The sequence below is a fragment of the Dreissena polymorpha genome, chromosome 1 (genome assembly GCF_020536995.1).
Source record: "Dreissena polymorpha isolate Duluth1 chromosome 1, UMN_Dpol_1.0, whole genome shotgun sequence".
In the NCBI taxonomy this organism is placed as follows: Eukaryota; Metazoa; Mollusca; class Bivalvia; order Myida; family Dreissenidae; genus Dreissena; species Dreissena polymorpha.
In genome coordinates, this window is record NC_068355.1 from 12308005 (window position 1) to 12328584 (window position 20580).

Below are 20580 nucleotides of genomic sequence, written 5' to 3' on the forward strand. Positions count from 1 at the left end.
TAAATTCTATCAGACCCATATACAATCCCAAGCCAGATTTCATTAATTAATACATTCTGACAAAATTTCATTAAGACATGAAGAAAACTGTGACCTCTTTCATCTACACAAGGTTTTACTAGAATTGGCCCAGTGACCTAATTTTTGACCCCAGATGACCCATATACGATCCAAAATCAGATATTATTAAGATAAATATTCTGACCAAATTTCATAAATATCTGATGAAAACTGTGACCTCTATTGTCTACACAAGGTTTTTCTATTATCTGACCTAGTGATCTAGTTTTTGACCCCAGATGACCCAAATACAATCCCGACCCAGATTTCATCAAGATAAATATTCTGACCAAATTTCATAAAGATTTGATGAAAACTGTGACCTCTATTGTCTACACAAGGTTTTTCTATTATTTGACCTAGTGACCTAGTTTTTGACCCCAGATGACCCAAATACAATCCCAACCCAGATAAACATTCTGACCAAATTTCATAAAGATTGGATGAAAACTGTAACCTCTACTGTCTAGACAAACAAATTGTTGAAGGACACACGCACGAACGCACAACGGACGCCAGACATCACTCGCAGGCTTTTCTGGTTTTATGCTGTTTGCACTTAGCCATTTTCAATTTTCTTCTGAGTGGGAAAGGGTTAAAAAATATCAGACTAAAATAATACCTACCGTTCATTGTGAACAAGCTCGCGTTCTTGACACCTGACAGCCTGTTGGGTGAAGGCAAGTTGCTGCCTACTGATATCCAGCTCACAGCGCAGACGCTCAAATTGGCAACGCAGAGGCAATGCCTGAACATGTACAAACCATGCATTGGGCTGAATAGAATTAAAACCAAGCCTTTCCCCACAGCCTTCAAACGGTGGGGTTCTGATGGACCAAATTAGGGGTACCAATGTGACTAAATTTACAATATAATCTGATGTGTTTGCTTTACATCTTAAGTCATTCATAAATTCATAAAGGACACAAAATTAAAACATACAAAATAAATAAAAACAAGAAACCGTCGGAGACGGGTGATGCTCCCCAAAGTTGTTTTTTTTGTCACAATATTGCACTATATATTCAGATAAAAGGAAACGTCTTGAGGGCACAGTCGTTGGGGGGACAATAATTTTTTTATAGAAAATTTCAAAGGGCCATAACTCTGTAAAAAATCATCCGACCAGAACCCGCTGATAAAATGCACATCTCCTCTTGGTAGTGAAGCTTCCCATAAAGTTTCATTGAATTCCTGTCATTAGTTGCTGAGAAATATCCAGGACAAAAATTGTGCACAGACGGATTGAAGGACAGACGAAGCGGCGACTATATGCTTCCCCCAAAATAAATTTTGGGGGAGCATAAAAATAATAAAACCTAGAGCCAACTGTGGGATTTTGCCAATGGGTCTTTACCATTTTTAAACTCACATTTACATTAATGCGTAAATGTTGTACAGTCATGGCTGTCACATCTGACTTTTAGCTTGTAAAACACTATGCATTTATTACCAGGGCTTGCTCAGGGCATCACCCAGGTGTTAAAATGTTACAAAGATTTGATTTTATTTTAATTCGTTCTAAAAGGGTACATATGTGCAAAATCATTACAAGTTGTTGTCAGTTAAATTTTTCTTTCCTTTTTTTTTATCCAGTATTTCAAAACTATTTCAAGTGCCACTTAAATATGGAATCCCTATGCAAAAATTGTGATAAGAAATGTTCTATTCCAAAAGTTACAAAACTTGAACTAAGATATACATTGCACCTGTAAGAAGCTCAAGATATAAACTAGGAATTAAAACAAATATTTTAATATTTTGAAATCAACTGAAAATTCAAATCCAAAATTTATATTTGAATATTACATTTTTATGCTTAAACTTCCTAAAAATGTACAAGTGCAAGGTTAAATTGTTGGTTTCATGTAGACAACTTACATGTATAAGTCATTGTTTGCATACAAGCTGACATAAATTTATATGATTATCATAAGCATACTGAAGGTAAATATTTTTTATTACAATACCTATATATTAAATCCATGATAATCTAATTTAAGCATTCACGACGCAGCCCTCCAAAGTGATAATTTGTCATTAAACTACAACGATACCTTATTTAAACCTTGAATCATAATAATTTTTTACACACACCCACATCACATACAAACATGAGGCATACAAAGATGGCCCTATACCTCTGGAACTCTGTTGTTATTTTCCTTCATAGCATGAGCCTGCATTTTCTGCTCCATGTCAGCCAGATGCTTGAAGCTATTGGCCACCTTGCCTCTAGAAGTATTAGACGAGACTTCCATGCATGCAGCTTTCTGGCCTAGACCAGAAATGAGTGAGTCCACTACTTTTACACTCTGTGAATAAGGATTCCAGATTGAATATTTACATTTTTGAAGCAGTTTCTGTTTTTTTTCCATTACAAAATGAAACAGCTATCTTATCTACCCTCTCCCCATTCTTCCCCTTTTGTGCTCATAACAAAAATACAGTTGTCAAAAAGGTAGGCAAACACAATCATTTTTTTTAAAGATTTTGAATGAATTTGAATTGCAATAATTACCACCTTGAAATGTATTCCTTTCTATTGGCTATAACTCCTTACAAAATGAGTTCAATGAGTAGTCCAAGGGGAGAAAAAAGATGTTGACTAATATATCAGAGAGACAAGCCTCTTAAAAACAACATTCAAGTTAACAGTTGCACTACACAAACATGTTTCTAAAACCCCTTTTTACTACAAATACTAAGGATGCAAATTAAACAGCATTATTTTGGGTTGACATCAATCCATGCTTAATAATTTTACTTATGCAATATGGTCCACACATTAACAATCTTAAATTTGCCTTATACTATTCAACAGCTACACTGAACCATGGGACAGGTAGTTCTCGCCTATCCAGGACAGTCAATGCTCCTTTACCATTCAGAAACTGGTATTGATTTATATCCATGGTTGTTTCTAGCCGCCATTCCCATTTAAATGAGTTCTACACTGATGGGTCAAATACTGAGATTAAGTGAGAGATGCCCCTCTTTTGAAAATTATCATTTTCATCACAACAAAACAATTTCCAAACAAATTACAAACACATATTTAAAAACTGATTGAAAAATTGTTAAATAACAGCCAATGCCATAAAGCAGTAAAATATCTGGAGCATTTTTTTTACCTGAATATTTTGGTTTCTAATAAAATCTGCTGTTTGTTTTGTTGTGCCCCCTAAAACCCCAATCAAATTAACAAGATTCTCAATTCTCAGAAATGATCACTAGGTCAGTTGAATCCGCAAAAAATTCAAACCATGAAAATAACAGTATGTCCCTAATCCTACATGTTTCCAAAATATTCATACTATTAATAGGGCTGCAACGGATATCCGAAATATCTGAGATTCGCGGATCCAAATGAGGATTCGCGGATCTAACCAAGATTGGTAAAATCGGTTTCGAATCCGGATCTTATTTGAGTTTAACCTTTCCTTTGCGGCAATTGCGCCCTAATACTGTTCGTTAAATTGTTTCTTTCAGTTTTAAAGGCTGACTGGTACGTAGTTTGTCACGATGCAGGGCCCTCAATCTATCAAATCTGCCGCCAAATTTCGGCTGCAGTCCCCCACCTGAAAAGTTAATTTTTTTCCCCCTGAAACAGATTTTTCCCCCCTCAGAAAATGTAAATATGTAGATCAACAACAAAAAATCGCTGATTTATAGTTGAAAATTGACTCCAATAAATCACGGTCCGTTATATGGCTTTGTCCAATATAGTCCTAACGAAAAAAAAGTCTTGCTTCTGGTTACCCGACGACCCTGTTTTTTAACCGCAGACTCAAAAAAATTTCTGTTATAAAATCCGCATCCAAATTTAATGTTCGTAATTTACGCAACTGCGGAAAGCGTCTGGATTGTTTAGAACTGTTATTTCTGTTAATGTTTTGTTTCATTGACATTTATTCTAATTAATAATGCTTTATTCAAAATGCAGTATTTAGATTTCCAAGATTTATTTGTACAGTAATTTACCGATAAAGACAAAAGCTTTTTCTGTTACAAAATCCGCGTCAGAATTTTATGTCCGAAATTTATGCAACTGTGGAAAGCGTCTGAATCGTTCAGAACTGCTATTTTTGTTAATGTTTTGTTTCATTTACATTAATTCTAGTCAAAAAATGCTTTATTCAAAATGCAGTCTTAAGTTTTCAAAGAATATTTATTTGTACAATTATTTACAGAGAAAGACAATCTGGATCAAACATCTTCTTATTAAGAACTACATGTATATCTGAAAGTAAGTACTATGTCGTCATGCATTTCACAATGCTGATACCTGAAAATAATGACATTCTCATTGAGTTAAATATTCAATTAAGTGTTGTGGTAAGAAAAAAAGCCTACCTACCGACACACATTTAAATTAGATTACTGTTATATAGTCATTAGATTGAGTAAAAGTCCACCTTTCTGTCCTATAGACAGTCACATATAGAAATATATGTATATTACAGTTAAACACAGTTGTTGTTTTTTGTTTTTTTAATTCCCCCATTTACAAAAAATTCCCCCTCCCTAGGGCTGCGGACCCCTTCCCCCAAAGAGGTGTGAGGGTACTGCGATGATCGCGTATTTTTCAACAAAAACATGGTACTAAACAGTCTACTTTTGTTTTCAATAGTGCATAATGGTGCAGAAGAAAAATCGCGATGCGCATAAACAATTAAAATCCTCGGTGTGGAAGCATTTTGGGTTTTATCAGCATACTAATGCTGGCTTATAGATGGTCGTTACGAAGTATTTTATTGATACTTATTGCAGATTGCGTGTGATGCGTTTTTTTTATTGTTAAAATACGGCGTTATTCACATTATATCTGACTGACATAGATGTGTTTAATATGAGGCATTATTATTAATGTTTGTCGTCAAAATGCTTACACTTTTCGATTTTTTAGAAATTTGCAGAATCTGGACCCGGGTATAAGAGTTTGTTCGAACAACGCAAGTCGATTTTTTTTGGTTTTCATCTACTTAATATTTGTTTTTGTTTTTGATTTTGTCATTTCAGCTTCCACTACTGCTGTTGCGGCTGCAGCTGCATCTTCTAATGCTGCTTAAGTAGTATAAATATTATTAGCTGTAAAGTTTATAATAATAATAAAAGTGAATTACTTTTTTATATAACAAATATATAAGATCTGGTGTTTCAAAACATAATTTGGGTTATAGCAATATAAATTATAATGAATTTAGAGTATTTTTACTTTGAAAATTAGGATTTGAACCGATATTCGATATCCGAGCCTTTGGATTCGAATTTGGATCCAATTGAAATTTTGGATTCGCTGCAGCACTAACTATTAAACTTCAGCAGTTAAACCAAGCAAGTCCCAAATTTGTATTACTTGAGGTAAAAAAATGGAACTATCATGCCCTAAACTGGAAACATGCGCAAGCCATGTTTAAATTTTACCAATGCAAAGGCTTGTTGTCTTTAAATCATTTCAATAACAGAATTCAGCTAACTCTAGGTAAATGTTGTTGTCTTTAAAAAAAATAAAATAATAACACGGTTTTCTTATTATGGTTTTTTGAAACTGGGCTGATTGCTTTCAATTGAGCTATACAAAAATGTTTGTTGAAAATATCATTTAAAGATAACCCTTGCTTAATTGGACAACTGAAATCTTAAAAAACTAAGATATGTGTTTGTCAGAAACACAATGCCCCCTATTGCGCCGCTTTGAAGCCATATATTTAACCTTTGACCTTGAAGGATGACCTTGACCTTTCACCACTCAAAATGTGCAGCTCCAGGAGAAAGGCCCAAAGTCGCTCACCTGAGATTACAAGATATTATTAAGACAAATCTTCTGACCAAGTTTCACGAAGATCGGAAAATAAATGTGGCCTCTAGAGTGTTAACAAGGTTTTAATATAGCCATATAAGGAAAAATGCCCCGCCCCCTGGCAGCCATGTTTTTCAACCAACCGGCATCATTTTTGAACTCGTCCAAGATATTATTGGGATGAATCTTCTGACCAAGATTCATGAAAATCGGACAGTTAATGTGGCCTCTAGAGTCTTAACAAGATTTTACTATAGCCATATAAGGAAAAATGACCCGCCCCTTGGAAGCCATTTTTTTCAAGCAAACAAAATTATTTTCGAACTCATCCAAGATATCATTGAGACCAATCTTCGGACTAAATTTCATGAAGATTGGACATGAAATTTGGTCAGAAGATTGGACAATAAATGTGGCCTCTAGAGTGTTAACAAGGTTTTACTATAGCCATTTATAGCCATATAAGGAAAAATGCCCCGCCCCTGGTGGCCATGTTTTTCAACCAACCGGCATCATTTTTTTAACTCGTCCAAGATAGTATTGGGATGAATCTTCTTACCAAGTTTCATGAAGATTGGACAATAAATGTGGCCTCTAGAGTGTTAACAAGATTTTACTATAGCCATATATAGCCATATAAGGAAAAATGCCCCGCCCCTTGGCAGCCATGTTTTTCAAGCAAAGGTTACCATTTTTGAACTCATCCAAGATATCAGTGGGACAAATCTTCTGAGCAAGTTTCATGAAGATTGGAAAATAAATGAGGCCTCTAGAGTGTTAACAAGGTTTTACTATAGCCATATAAGGAAAAATGCCCCGCCTGGCGGCCATGTTTTTCAACCAACCGGCATCATTTTCGAACTCATCCAAGATATTATTGGGATGAATCTTCTGACCAACTTTTATGAAGATCAGACAATAAATGTGGCCTCTAGAGTGTTAACAAGATTTTACTATAGCCATATATAGCCATATTAGGAAAAATGCCCCGCCCCTTGGCAGCCATGTTTTTCAAGCAAACGTAACCATTTTTGAACTCATCCAAGATATCATTGAAACCAATCTTCTGAACCAATTTCATGAACATTGGACAATTAATGTGGCCTCTAGAGAGTTAACAAGACAAATGTTGACGCCGCACAACGCACAATGGACAACGGACAAAAAGCGATCACAAAAGCTCACCATGAGCACATTGCGCTCAGGTGAGCTAAAAACTGAGTACATTGTTATCTTTTTTTGTACTGAATTGCAAATGTTGAAACATCTCTGGGATGAACATACAGTAGAACACTTACTGGGTTCACAAAAGCTCTTCATTTTTAAAACAGATTATGAATGGGTAAAGACTATGAGATAACCAAGGTTCAAATTGAAATAGAGGAAGTCAGCTGAAAGGACTGAAAGTCACATTCAGTCTTGGTCATTAGTGCTGCAACAATATACCGGTATATCAGTATATATCGCAATACCCAATCCGCATATTGTATTGTGATACGGTTTTGATCATACCGGTACGAAAATTTTACAAAAATTCATCCACATTTCGTCCATAAAAGCCATCTCAAATAATGATATCAAGGTAAACAAAACAAAGCGGTGTTTAGTAAAAATAATTTTTACGTAAAAATAGCATTCTAAAAAGTCTATTATACAGAGTAGCATTGTTACATGGGAGCATTCGTTCGATGCTTTTGATTGAATTATCGTTGAAATAATTACGCACAACTGTAAATGTTTCGTTCCATTCTGAAATGAGCTTTATTAAATTTGTAATCCGAATTTCGGAAATACGCTTCCAAAGTTTAATGCTTACGCGACAATAACAAATTCTAGCGTCAAATAAAAAGTGCTTTATCCTTTGTCTGAATAAAAAGCGCGCGAAAATTATGAAGACATGTAGAACGTCACATGGAAAGTGTGGGTGTATTTTGTGTTGTATAAAAACAGGAGCATCATGTTCGGCAATTTTCGCGATTTGACGTTATTTCCTCACATCTTTAAATAGTAACAAATACCAAAATGTATTTGATACTTAAGAAAATTTGCAAATGTTTGTGTGTCTTGTTTTTCTTGAGCACTTTTATAGAAAATATTTACCAGAATTGGCTTTAAAACTGGAATATACGGGATTATCGGGTAATTTGCAAGTTATAATTCTGGTACAAGTTAGCAATATATTGCGATATGTTGCAATACCGGTTTTCGAACTGACAATATATTGCAATACGGTTTTTGGCATATTGTTGCAGCTCTATTGGTCATTATACAAAATGATCACCTCAACATTTGCTGCCTCATCCAATGTTGCCAGTCGTTTGAGACAGCGTGATCTCCGGTATATCTTCCACTGCAGGCTGCGCAGAGTAATCTCCCCTTGAAGCTGGTCCATGAACACTGCCTGGTGATTGGCATACAGGCTGCATATCTCACCCTCATACCTGGAAAACACATGATTTCTTGCATAAGTTCTAATTGGAGATGGTCATACAGGGCGTGTAGGTAATCTGCTTCAATAAGGGGTATGCTACTTCCCTCTTTAACTTGCTCTCATTGTAAATTGATTGCCCATTTAGAAAAGATTTTAATCTATCATGTTGTTCTGCTAAGTTGTAAAGAAGTATTCATTATTATAGTGCAGTTCTATAAAGATTAATATGGTATTTGACAAAAGGTTTTGTGGTCAAAAGAGAAATGTAAAAATATTAAATAACATACTTTCCTTCGGCATAAAAAAGCACAATAGATACCAATACTCTAAATTATTTTCCAATTATTTTGCATGCTGGCTAGCTCCTCAAGAAAAAGATATTTTGAAATAACTAACATAAACTGACAGACGTGTTAAAATGGTGATGAGCTGGACTAGAAATCGAAGGATCCAGTTGTTCTTTTTTCGGCCCAGAATTTGTGTCATTCTATTTTGACAGCTTTTTACTCCTTTCTTCAGGTTGGGTATTGACTACCATAAGTATGTGAATTGGGTAGTGTCATAGACCCCAATGACAGAGGATAAGGTTTTCAATTACTGTCTCCAACCACATAATAATTTTCTGATTATTTCGACAGATATTTTTTTCCTTACCTCTGATTCAGGTAAAGCAGTTGTCAGTTATGACATAAGAACAGGCTTGGCGAAATTGCCGGTCCGCCGGTCCTGACCGGTAGATTTCAATTTGGTCCGGCAGGTTTAACAAGAATGTCGGTCCTGGTGACCGGCAAAATGTGAAATGATTGCAAACAAATCTTTTTTTTTCAAGTTGAAAATTCGAAGAGCAAATCGCTTACTACATCATGAAAATGAAATCGCTCGTTGTTTTGATGTTTGCTGTAGGTTTGTTACGTACAATTAGCAAATCCAACTTGTTACACAACACCTACTTTAAACTCGTTTGCAAAATCGCCAACTGCGTTTTAACAAACAAGATCTTGATAGCTTTGACATATTTTTCGAGTAGGATAAGGACAATAAAATATGGTATCGTGATAAACACAACCATATGCATACGCCATTTTTCATAAGTGTAAAGAGTACAGTGCATTATGGGGCAGAGCTTTCATTGGACGAGCGAGTTTAAATTTAGATTGAATGCAATACGATACATGTACAAAGAAATGTTTTTATTGCATCATATGCAGTGCCATGTAAAAAAACGTGCTTCCCGGGGACTTTCTGATACTGGTCAAAAATGAAAATGAATCTCTGTTAACAATTACACTGCGTTAGCATGTAAATAAATCGTCTTTTTTATTTAATTAATTACTAGTAAACGTTCTGAAAAATGAAATGCCTTAATCATTAAATGTCAGGTAACGTGTTTTGTACTGTGCGCAGTATATTTTAACAGCCGCTCCAAACTGCAATCATATTAAAGTAAGAATGTTTAAATCGTTTCGAATAACTTTAATTTGATAATTATTCGGCTTGCACATACGTTATTGAAATTATCGCACCGAACCGTTCTAATAGGGAATACATGTAATAAAAACTGACACGCGAATTTTTCACAACATGATTGACATTACACAACCGATTAACACCAATTAGCTGCCAGTGTAACCTCTAAGCGATTAAAATCAATTTAACGGCCGGTTGAATAAAGAGATCAAGATGTGATCGCTGCCATTTTTGAATTTTCTTGTTAAGTTGTTGTTGCTTTACGGTCCGGCTAAATTTTCTCCGGACCGGCACATTTTCTGAAATGCCTGTCCGGATGACCGGCAGATTTTTTCTAATTTCGCCATGCCTGTAAGAATGTGAACTAAGTAGTTAAATGGGCTGATGTTAAAAGGAGAAAATACTTTTTGAACGGCGACAACTCCACAACAACAAAAGTTCTCTTACTTGCTGCAGCTGAACATGTTGACAGGTGGTGGTGCAGCCATCTTTGATGACACCTGGGAGCCACCCTCATAGCTCTGTAGCTTGCCTTTCAGCTCTTTTATCTGCACGCAAAAAAAGTAAGACGGGCAGATGTTCACATAAAATTTAACAGGATTTTTAGTGTGGCCATACCACGTGGTCCGTGACGTCATTTTGGCTAGCCCGCCAAGTAGAAAATTGTAGACATTGCCTCTGCTAAGAAACTTCAAATCCACGTAAGTATCTTATTATTTACTCTATTTTGACGAAATAAAGCGCAGGCTATGGGTAAAGTTGAGTACTATTCAAGGTTATATAAATATTTGACACCAGATGAGTAGTTTGGCCTATCATTTGAGGCAAATTTCTAGTTCACAATGTACGCAAGCACGACAAGCACATTTTAAATCTTCCAAAATATCCGTTTAATATTCATTTTTGCAGTGTACTAATATATAAGGACACACGATTTCTTTTGAGTAATGAACGTAACACTCATAATATTAGCTTCAAAAAGGTTTTTGTCAATATTGGCTGCATCTTTTCAACAGCGTGATAGCAACTGAACTGTTTTAAAAATTCACCTGCTTTCCAGTTGTGATGGAATCCATCATCATTGTTTTCCACTCATTAATATTTTCCCTGATTAGCATCTTATCTGGACTTTCGATGCTATAGCTATATTATAGGGTAACTATTTTTATGAATAAAAAACATATTGATTGCTCTATACCAACCTCTTTTCTGAGTTCTTGCACAATCTTCCCATACTGCGCCATATGGAAATCGACATTGAGCACATTTTTCTTGAGCTGAAGAGAAACAAGAAACCGTCGGAGACGGGTGGTGCTCTCCAAAGTTTTTTTGTCACAATATTGCACTATATATTCAGACAAGGGACAAAATTGTCACAAAACCAGGTTTTCATTGTGAAAAAAAAATCTGATAAAGGGAGAAAACTCAAACTGAACTTTTGAAATGAACAAAAAAAATTAACCCCCTTTGTAATTTTTTTTTTTTTTTAAATCTATTTTTAGTCGTGGCGACCTTGACATTGGAGATATTGGCTTGATTCTTTCGTGGGACACACCGTCCCATGATGGTGAACAAATGTGCCAAATGATTTTAAAATCTCACAATGAATGACATAGTTATGGCCAGGACAAGCTCATTTATGACCATTTTTGACCTTTGAACTCAAAGTGTGACCTTGACCTTGGAGATATCGACGTAATTATTTCGCGCGACACACCGTCCAATGATGGTGAACAAATGTGCCAAATGATTTTAAAATCTGACAATGAACGACATAGTCATGGCCCGGACAAGCTTATTCCGCCAGCCCGCCAGCCAGCCAGCCAGCCCGCCCGCATTCGCCAATCTAATAACCAGTTTTTTCCTTCGGAAAACCTGGTTAATAAAAGGAAACATCTTGAGGGGCATAACTTTGGACAAAATAGTACGATGGATGGTTTAGCAATTTAAAAAATTCAAAGGGCCATAACTCTCTAAATAAATCATTTAACCAGAACCCCAAAACAACATGTGCATCTCCTCAAGGTAGTTAAACTTCCCATAAAGCTTCATTGAATTCCAGTCAGTAGTTGGGGAGAAATAGCCCGGACAAGAATTGCACTATATGTACAGTTAATGGAAAATTTCAAAGGGTTATTACTCTGTGAAAAATCATCTGACCAGAACCGGCTGATAATATGCACATCTCCTCTTGGTAGTTAAACTTCCCATAAAGTTTAATTGAATTCCAGTCATTAATTGCTGAGAAATAGCCCGGACAAAAATTGTGCACGGACGGATGGACACACGGACGGACAGACGAAGCAGCGACTATATGCTCCCCCAAAAAATGTTGGGGGAGCATAAAAATGGACGATTGCTGATGTACATGGGAAATTGTCACTTATGACAGTAAGCTTAAATAAATACTTTATTATTTTTGTGAATTAATTTCTGTAAGGCATGTTTAAAGACAACTTACCTCCGCTTTGATGTGCTTGGCTCTATCAGCATATCTCAATGTGTTATAAGTGTCCTCAAATGACATGGCTGATGGACTGAAATAGATATGCACATTTTCATTGGGCTGTGCTCTGTGAAAAAGGGATTTAATGCATGCTCATAAAGTGTCGTCCCTGATAAGCCTGTGCGGACTGCACAGGTCAATCTGAGACGACACTTTACACACATGCATTTAACCCCCTTTTCACGACTCGGTCACATTATTTTTTTCCAAACACTTGGAAATAAATTATTTGTGCATCAGTAATTGATTTCAAACACATTGATCCATATATTATGTATAGAAAGAAATTGTTGATAAAAGTATAAAATATTATATTTTAAGTAAACAAAAATATATGGTAACAAGGGACAAAATTGTCACAAAACCAGGTTTTCATTGTGAACAAAAATCTGATAAAGGGAGAAAACTCAAACTGAACTTTTGAAATGAACAAACAAAATGAACCCCCTTTGCAAGTTTGTTTTAAAAAAAATTAGAGATATTGACGTGATTCTTTCGTGCGACACACCGTCCCATGATGGTGAACAAATGTGCCAAATGATTTTAAAATCTCACAATGAATGACATAGTTATGGCCAGGACAAGCTCATTTATAGCCATTTTTGACCTTTGAACTCAAAGTGTGACCTTGACCTTGGAGATATCGAAGTAATTATTTCGTGCGACACACCGTCCAATGATGGTGAACAAATGTGCCAAATGATTTTAAAATCTGACAATGAACGACATAGTTATGGCCCGGACAAGCTTGTTCCGCCCGCCCGCATTCTTCAATCTAATAACCAGTTTTTTCCTTTGGAAAACCTGGTTAACAACTTTAATTACTGCAGTACTCCTCACATTAACTTCTTCATACTCAAAATAATGCAATAGAACCTCAAAATTTAAAATATGGTTTTTCATCGGACAAAAGAATGGCAGATTGCTAGAACTTCCAAACATGTGTATGAGCCTACCTGACAGCAGCTATCATGACTGTCTGACAGTTGCCTCCCAGTGAATCCTTCAACAGCCGAGTCAGCTTGCTGTCTCGATATGGAACATAGCCCTTACTCTGCATCGGAGAAAACAACACCAAAGTATTTACTAAACAATTTACTAAATTTCAAAATGATTATGGAAACATGTGAACATCACAACAACTGTCTCTCTGATAAATTCAATGGTTGTATGGGATCTATGCATTGTGATGGGCATATTAGAATGCTGAAATGTTTATACATGTGAAACTACTGTCAGAGACATTGGTTTTGTTTTAAAAGTTAAACTGAATATATAATTATTAAGAACTGTGGGTCATTAATCTATGAGCTCATGCCAGGCAGCTGAACTTTGACAAATATCATAGCCTGTATAAAATCTGTTCTTAAATAGTATAACAGTATGAAAAATAAAATGATCAAATGATACTATATCACCAAATAAATGATTAATCATCTATGACTGTAACAACAGCTATGTCAGCTAACTCTACTGTTTTCAATGACCAAAGGTTCATGATACCAGGTTAACACTTTCCCGCTCAGAAGCAAAGTGAAAATGGCTAAGTGCAAACAGCATAAAACCAGAACAGCCTGAAAGTAACTCGCTGTCTGTCTAGGTCATATGCTGCTTGCTGTTCATCAGCATCTAAGGGTTGGAAGTAATGCCTTTAAAACTTCAATCGAGTAAGAAAGGTCTATGACCCTACAACACTCCACACACTTTTTGAAGGACAGTTAACAGACACAAAACACATACCTTATTTTCTGCCAAAGCATTTATGACATTTCCAAGTGCCAAAAGGGACCTGTTTATGTTGGCCCCTTCTCTCATTCGCGATCCCATGTTCTTCGTGACGGTGGCCCTTTCAGAGCCCGCTAAATCAACAAGGCAGAGCTTGGCCACCCGCACTTCAGTGGAAATGTTGGCCGTCCTGTCTTTTTGTCGAACAAACACCTGTGGACAATAACCAAGGGTGTGATTTGAGAACCACCACAATGGAGGAAAATGCTCTACCCCCTTACACAGTTCAACTTAATTCTTCATTTCTATATAGATCCTGCAAAGTTAATTACTTTTTGTAAAATTATTTTGACATTGAAAAGGAGGAAATCAGCTGAAAGGAGGAGAATCACACGCCTGTATAACATAAATAAGCCTTTTCCTGGCCATTTTCGGAAAAATGCAATTTCGCGATTGGGAATTTTACAATTTTGCTTAAGAAATGGGTTTGCTCAACAGACCCCTAGATACCCCAGGAAAAGGCCTGCAAATAATCAACAAGGACATGGACAGAAATAAATGCAATTGTAAACAATACCTCATGATATGCCATATTATCTGGCTGGTTATCAATCTTGATTTCCATTTTATCGGAACAAATATATGTAAAAAGTTTTATTTAGATCTTAAAAACAGTGAAAGAGAAAAGAGAGCTGAAATGGCAATTGTTTTACAAATGGCGATAACTCAGAAAAATGCAGATTTGGCACAGCTTTTTTCTTTAAAAACTTTAAGCACAGGAAAATACTTTTGTGAATGGATCTTGATAACCATGAACTGATAAATTTGATATCAATACAATTGTATACACATTAAAGTCCTATAACACAATTCACTTTACAATTCCTTGACCTTAACTGAATGCTTAAACTAATAATATATAAATGCAAATACAAAATTTAATGTTTCAATATTTGTTGGTAATAAATCCCCATTTGGACCATGTTATAAATAAACAAGAGATGTTTTGTCAGAAACACAATGCCCCCTATTGCGCCGCTTTGAAATAAAATATAAATATATCATTTGGCAGGTTTAGAAATCCCTTTTAAAGCTTATTACTTCCCTTGGATTGAATTTTTTGACTTTTGACCTTTCACCACTCTAAATGTGCAGCCACATGCATGCCAAATATCAAGTTGCTATATTCAATATTGAACAAGAGCTGTCTCCATGGGAAGACATATGCCCCCAAAAAACGCTTTTTCGGAACCTAAATGCAGATTTTGAAACCTAAACGCAGACCCTAAGTTCAAGGTCAAATGGGTCACAATTTGGGTGCGTATGGAAAGGCCTTGTCCATATACACATGCATACCAAATATGAAGGTTACATCTGAAGCGACATAGAAGTTATGAGCATTTTTGAAACCTAAACGCAGAAGTGCATGGACAGTGTGACAGCTATATGCCACACTACCGGGGGCATAAAAAAAGTTAAGTTTTGATATAGGACAATAACAATCCAACATGCACAACTTCGCAACATAGGGAAACAAGAGCTGTCTCCATCGGAAGACATATGCCCCTGAAAAACGCTTTTTCCAAACCTAAACGCAGATTTCGAAACCTAAACGCGGACCCTAAGTTCAAGGTTAAGGTCAAAGGGGACAAAATTTGTGTGCCTATGGAAAGGCCTTGTCCATATACACATGCATACCAAATATGAAGGTTGCATCTGAAGCGACATAGAAGTTATGAGCATTTTTCGAGCGGAAACGCAATTTTTTTATGATTCAAAGGCCGTAACTCATAAGTGCCAAGGTAAATTTGGCTGATTATCAAACTTAACCTAGATTTTATTGCCTTACACATTTTTATGAAGTTTGGTGAAGATCCGATGAAAATTGCTGGAGTTATTGAGCAAAAACAAAAAAAAATCAATTTTTCGATGATTCAAGGGCTGTAACTCAGGAGTATCAATTTGTCTGATTATTGAACTTGACCTAGATCTCATGACCTTACTCATTTTCATGCAGTGTGGCGAAGATCCTATGACATTTGCTTGATTTATTGAGCAGAAACGAGAAAACACACAATTTTCAGATGATTCAAGTGCCGTAACTCAGCAGTGTCTGGGTCAATTCGACTGATTATCGAACTTGATTTAGATGTTATTGCCTTACACATTTTCATGAACTTTGGTGAAGAACCTACAACATTTGCTTGAGTTATTGAGTGGAAACGAGAAAAAACCCAATTTTACGATGATTCAAGGGCCGTAACTCAGTAGTGTCTGGGTCAATTTGGCCAATTATCCAACTTGACCTAGATATTATTGTCTTACACATTTTCATGAAGTTTAGTGAAGATCTGATGACAATTGCTCGAGTTATTGAGCAGAAACAAGTGAAAACCCAATTTTACGATGATTCAAGGGTCGTAACTCAAGGGTGTCTGGGTCAATTTTGCCGATTATCGAACTTGACCTAGATGTTATTGCCTAACACATTTTCATGAAGTTTGGTGAAGATCTGATGACAATTGCTTGACTTATTGAGCAGAAACTAATCCGAACTGAAAGACTAACTGACTTACTAACTGACTAACTAACAGACGGTGCTATTTTAATATAGGTTCTGGGGGCATAAAAAGTTATGACGAATGTTAAAGTTTTCGCACGGACACACAGAAAGACAGACAGACAAACGGACTGACAGTTCAACTGCTATATGCCACCCTACCGGGGCATAAAAATCCCAATTTGAAAAAATGTATTTTAGCAAAATAGCCAGGATACCTAGGGGACTTTTCTATAGCATGATTCTGTTGAAATATCTCTTGCGTACCTGAAAGACGGCGTGTGACCTTGACGACTCGGCGTTCGCGTCTGTGGGATGCTGGGTGCGATGCTGGTTGCCGTACTGCAGCATCGACAGCAAGTCTTCGGCACTCTTGGGCTGTAACATAACACAAACAACTAAGGTCAACGAAGTCTAGTAATCAATTTGAAATGTGAATGTTGAACATTTCAAAATGGTACAAGTAAACAAAGGGGGAGGAACAAAATATATGAGGCTTTTAAAAAAATGTTTGGGAAATAACCCTGACCAGCTACAACCAAAGGGTGTGATTTAAGAATCCCCTAATGGAAAGAAAATGTTATAACCGTTTAAATGATTCATTTGTACATAAATCCAGAAAAGTTAATCACTTTTATTAAAACACCGCATAACGGGTGCCACGCTAGGCTACAGGTGCATTTTTGAATAAATAAATTTTAGTGAAAGCTTGTCAGAATTTTTTTTAGAGGTCACAGTGACCTTGACCTTTGACCTAGTGACCCAACAAGAGCTGTCAGAAGACAGAGCGCTCAACTATTTGAGCGTTTGACAGCAGTATAATGTTGGCTATTGTGGGGAAAATGTTCATATTCTATAAGGTCAAGGCAATATAGTCATATTCTAAGTGGAAGAGGACCATAATTGACACATATTGATCGCGTATGTTTTAAGAAGTTGTACTTTATAGACAATTCTGAGTTCAGGTATATTTTCCACAATCTATTGAACATTTGTAAAGACATAAAACAAACTAATAAGATTTTAATTCAAGTTTGATAGCAATAGCTTGGGTCGGATGGTTGGACAACCTTCAAAAATAAAATAAATAAATATTTGTGTTTTATTTTAACCATGTTTCAAAAAATAAATTATTTTTGTATAGGGGTGGAAGGTGGAGTATAATGTGGGGGTGTGGTCAATTATTAGATGATCTTTCAAAAATAAGAGAAAAAAAGGAAAAACAAATATTTTTTTGGGGGGAGGGGGATTCTGGGGTGGGGCATGGGTGGATGATTTGGATGGAGTCCATTGTGGTATGTCAGGTAAGTGTTGTTTTGTCAATGTATGAAAATGTTATAACCGTTTAAATGATTCATTTGTACATAAATCCAGAAAAGTTAATCACTTTTATTAAAACACCGAATAACGGGTGCCACGCTAGGCTACAGGTGCATTTTTGAATAAATAAATTTTAGTGAAAGCTTGTCAGAATTTTTTTTAGAGGTCACAGTGACCTTGACCTTTGACCTAGTGACCCAAAAAGAGCTGTCAGAAGACAGAGCGCTCAACTATTTGAGCGTTTGACAGCAGTATAACGTTGGCTATTGTGGGGAAAATGTTCATATTCTATAAGGTCAAGGCAATATAGTCATTTTCTAAGTGGAAGAGGACCATAATTGACACATATTGATCGCGTATGTTTTAAGAAGTTGTACTTTATAGACAATTCTGAGTTCAGGTATATTTTCCACAATCTATTGAACATTTGTAAAGACATAAAACAAACTAATAAGATTTTAATTCAAGTTTGATAGCAATAGCTTGGGTCGGATGGTTGGACAACCTTCAAAAATAAAATAAATAAATATTTGTGTTTTATTTTAACCATGTTTCAAAAAATAAATTATTTTTGTATAGGGGTGGAAGGTGGAGTATAATGTGGGGGTGTGGTCAATTATTAGATGATCTTTCAAAAATAAGAGAAAAAAAGGAAAAACAAATATTTTTTTGGGGGGAGGGGGATTCTGGGGTGGGGCATGGGTGGATGATTTGGATGGAGTCCATTGTGGTATGTCAGGTAAGTGTTGTTTTGTCAATGTATGAATCAAATCTAATCCTAAAAAAGAAGTTATAGCAATTTAAGCAAAATTTAATAATTTGACCTTGAGAGTCAAGGTAATTCACAGGTCAAGGTCAAATTTAACTTGCCAGGTACAATACCCTCATGATAGTAAGAAAGTATTTGAAGTTTGAGATCAATAGCCTCGATACTTTAGAAGTAAAGTGGATCTAAACACAAAATTTAACTAAATATTCAAAGTTACTAAGACAAAAAAAGGTCATAATTTCGTTAAAATGCCAACCAGAGTTATGCAACTTGCCCTATACACTCCCCTTACAATAGTAATTGAGTGTTCCAATTCTGAAAGCAATAGCTATGATACTTTAGGAGCAAAGTGGACCAAAACACAAAACTTAACAGAATGTTCAATTATCTAAGTATAAAAGGGGCCATAATTCTGTCAAAATGCCAGTCAGAGTAACATAACTTTGCCTGCACAGTCCTCTTATGATAGTTACTAAGTTAGTAAGTGTTGCAAGTATGAAAGCAATAGCTATGCTACTATAGGAATAAAGTGGTACTAAACACAAAACTTAACCAAATTTTTAATTTTCTAAGTATAAAAAGGGAACATAAATCTTACAAAATGCTTGATACAGTTGTCTGCTCTTGTTAATAGATTGGGGTCATGTTGGTAAAGAAGTATGCAAAATATGAAAGCAATATGTCAAGGGACATTGAAAATATTTGAGGTGGTATGCAAACTTTAACATAGATTTATCAATAATATGCATATTCTAAGTGAAACAAGAAATATCGTTAAAAAATATATACGGCGTTGATTGTGGTTGGAGTTTATGAAAGGTAAAGAGTTCAATGAATGAGATCAAGGATAGCGAATGTCTTTTTCTGTGCTGTTCTTAGCTGCATCACACGCAGTACGGGATGTTACGCGGAGTTTTTGCGGCTTATTTTACATTATTAAATATTGCTGGTCATAAACCTATAGATACATAACAGAAAACCAAAAGAATAATGGAAGTAAAATTAAAACATATGAGTCAACCGGCCAAACGCGAAGTATCCGTACATATTTGAAATATTTACATGCGCGTTCTTCGAACAAATCTGTTTTAGTGGTTTGTTTGCTATTTGATTTGAGTATTAACAGTTTCGAGAATCAACGCGCTCATGCTTAATAATTCTTGTTAAATTAATTAAAAATAATATTCATCATGGTATTGTTGAAAAAACACATTAAGAATCTATTATTGACATACCATAATTATATCGCTGGATATCTTCATTTAATATCTTTCTGGTCTAAAGAAAATTCAAGTTCACCTAGTTCAGGCTATAGCGTCTTTTTATATAACAATTATTTTACTGGCCACAAACTCCGGTCAGTACATAAGGTAGTCGTGAAGACGCTGTGATGACCTGTATGTAAACTCTGACATTCACACACACTAACCGCGAACTGACGAAGGTGTAGAATCTACACACAAATTGTATTGATGTGAAGAGTTGAGTGTAAAACTGTTCTATCTATCATGCCTTTTCATAAGAGATAAAATTGTTTCATGCTAAACACGCAGTAAAACAGTGTTAGAAAGCCGCGGCCATGTTTCCAAAGTTCTGGTGGTATTCTCAAATCAGCCAATGGACTAAATGAAGTGTATTCATTTGTGGGTAGCCGGGGGAATTTTTATGAATGTAACCTAAAGGTCACCTAAGGTCAAAAGTGACGTTAAACAGCTACGCCAAAAAATGGCCATAATTCTTATAAAATGCTCGATACAGTTGTCTGCTCTTGTTTATAGATTGCGGTCATGTTGGTAAAGAAGTATGCAAAATATGAAAGCAATATGTCAAGGGACATTGAAAATATTTGAGGTGGTACGCAAACTTTAACATTTCAACGCTCACGGGAACACCAACGCCAAGGTGAGTAGGATAGCTCCACTATATATATTTCATATAT

At 35.8% G+C, this 20580-nt stretch overlaps 1 protein-coding gene across 2 annotated transcripts in view; it reads right to left on the minus strand.

Moving 5' to 3' along the window:
• The window catches only part of LOC127871276 (uncharacterized), a 59467-nt gene that overhangs the window by 27518 nt on the left and 11369 nt on the right, over nucleotides 1-20580 (minus strand). For both annotated transcript variants that reach the window (XM_052414039.1, XM_052414048.1), the window contains 9 exons: nucleotides 16820-16930; nucleotides 14008-14205; nucleotides 13224-13321; nucleotides 12223-12298; nucleotides 10964-11038; nucleotides 10209-10309; nucleotides 8145-8304; nucleotides 2202-2375; nucleotides 687-808 (listed from right to left, as the gene is read on the minus strand). In XM_052414039.1, coding sequence (XP_052269999.1) covers nucleotides 687-808; nucleotides 2202-2375; nucleotides 8145-8304; nucleotides 10209-10309; nucleotides 10964-11038; nucleotides 12223-12298; nucleotides 13224-13321; nucleotides 14008-14205; nucleotides 16820-16930 — 1115 coding nt within the window. The remainder of the gene's footprint in view (nucleotides 1-686; nucleotides 809-2201; nucleotides 2376-8144; nucleotides 8305-10208; nucleotides 10310-10963; nucleotides 11039-12222; nucleotides 12299-13223; nucleotides 13322-14007; nucleotides 14206-16819; nucleotides 16931-20580) is intronic.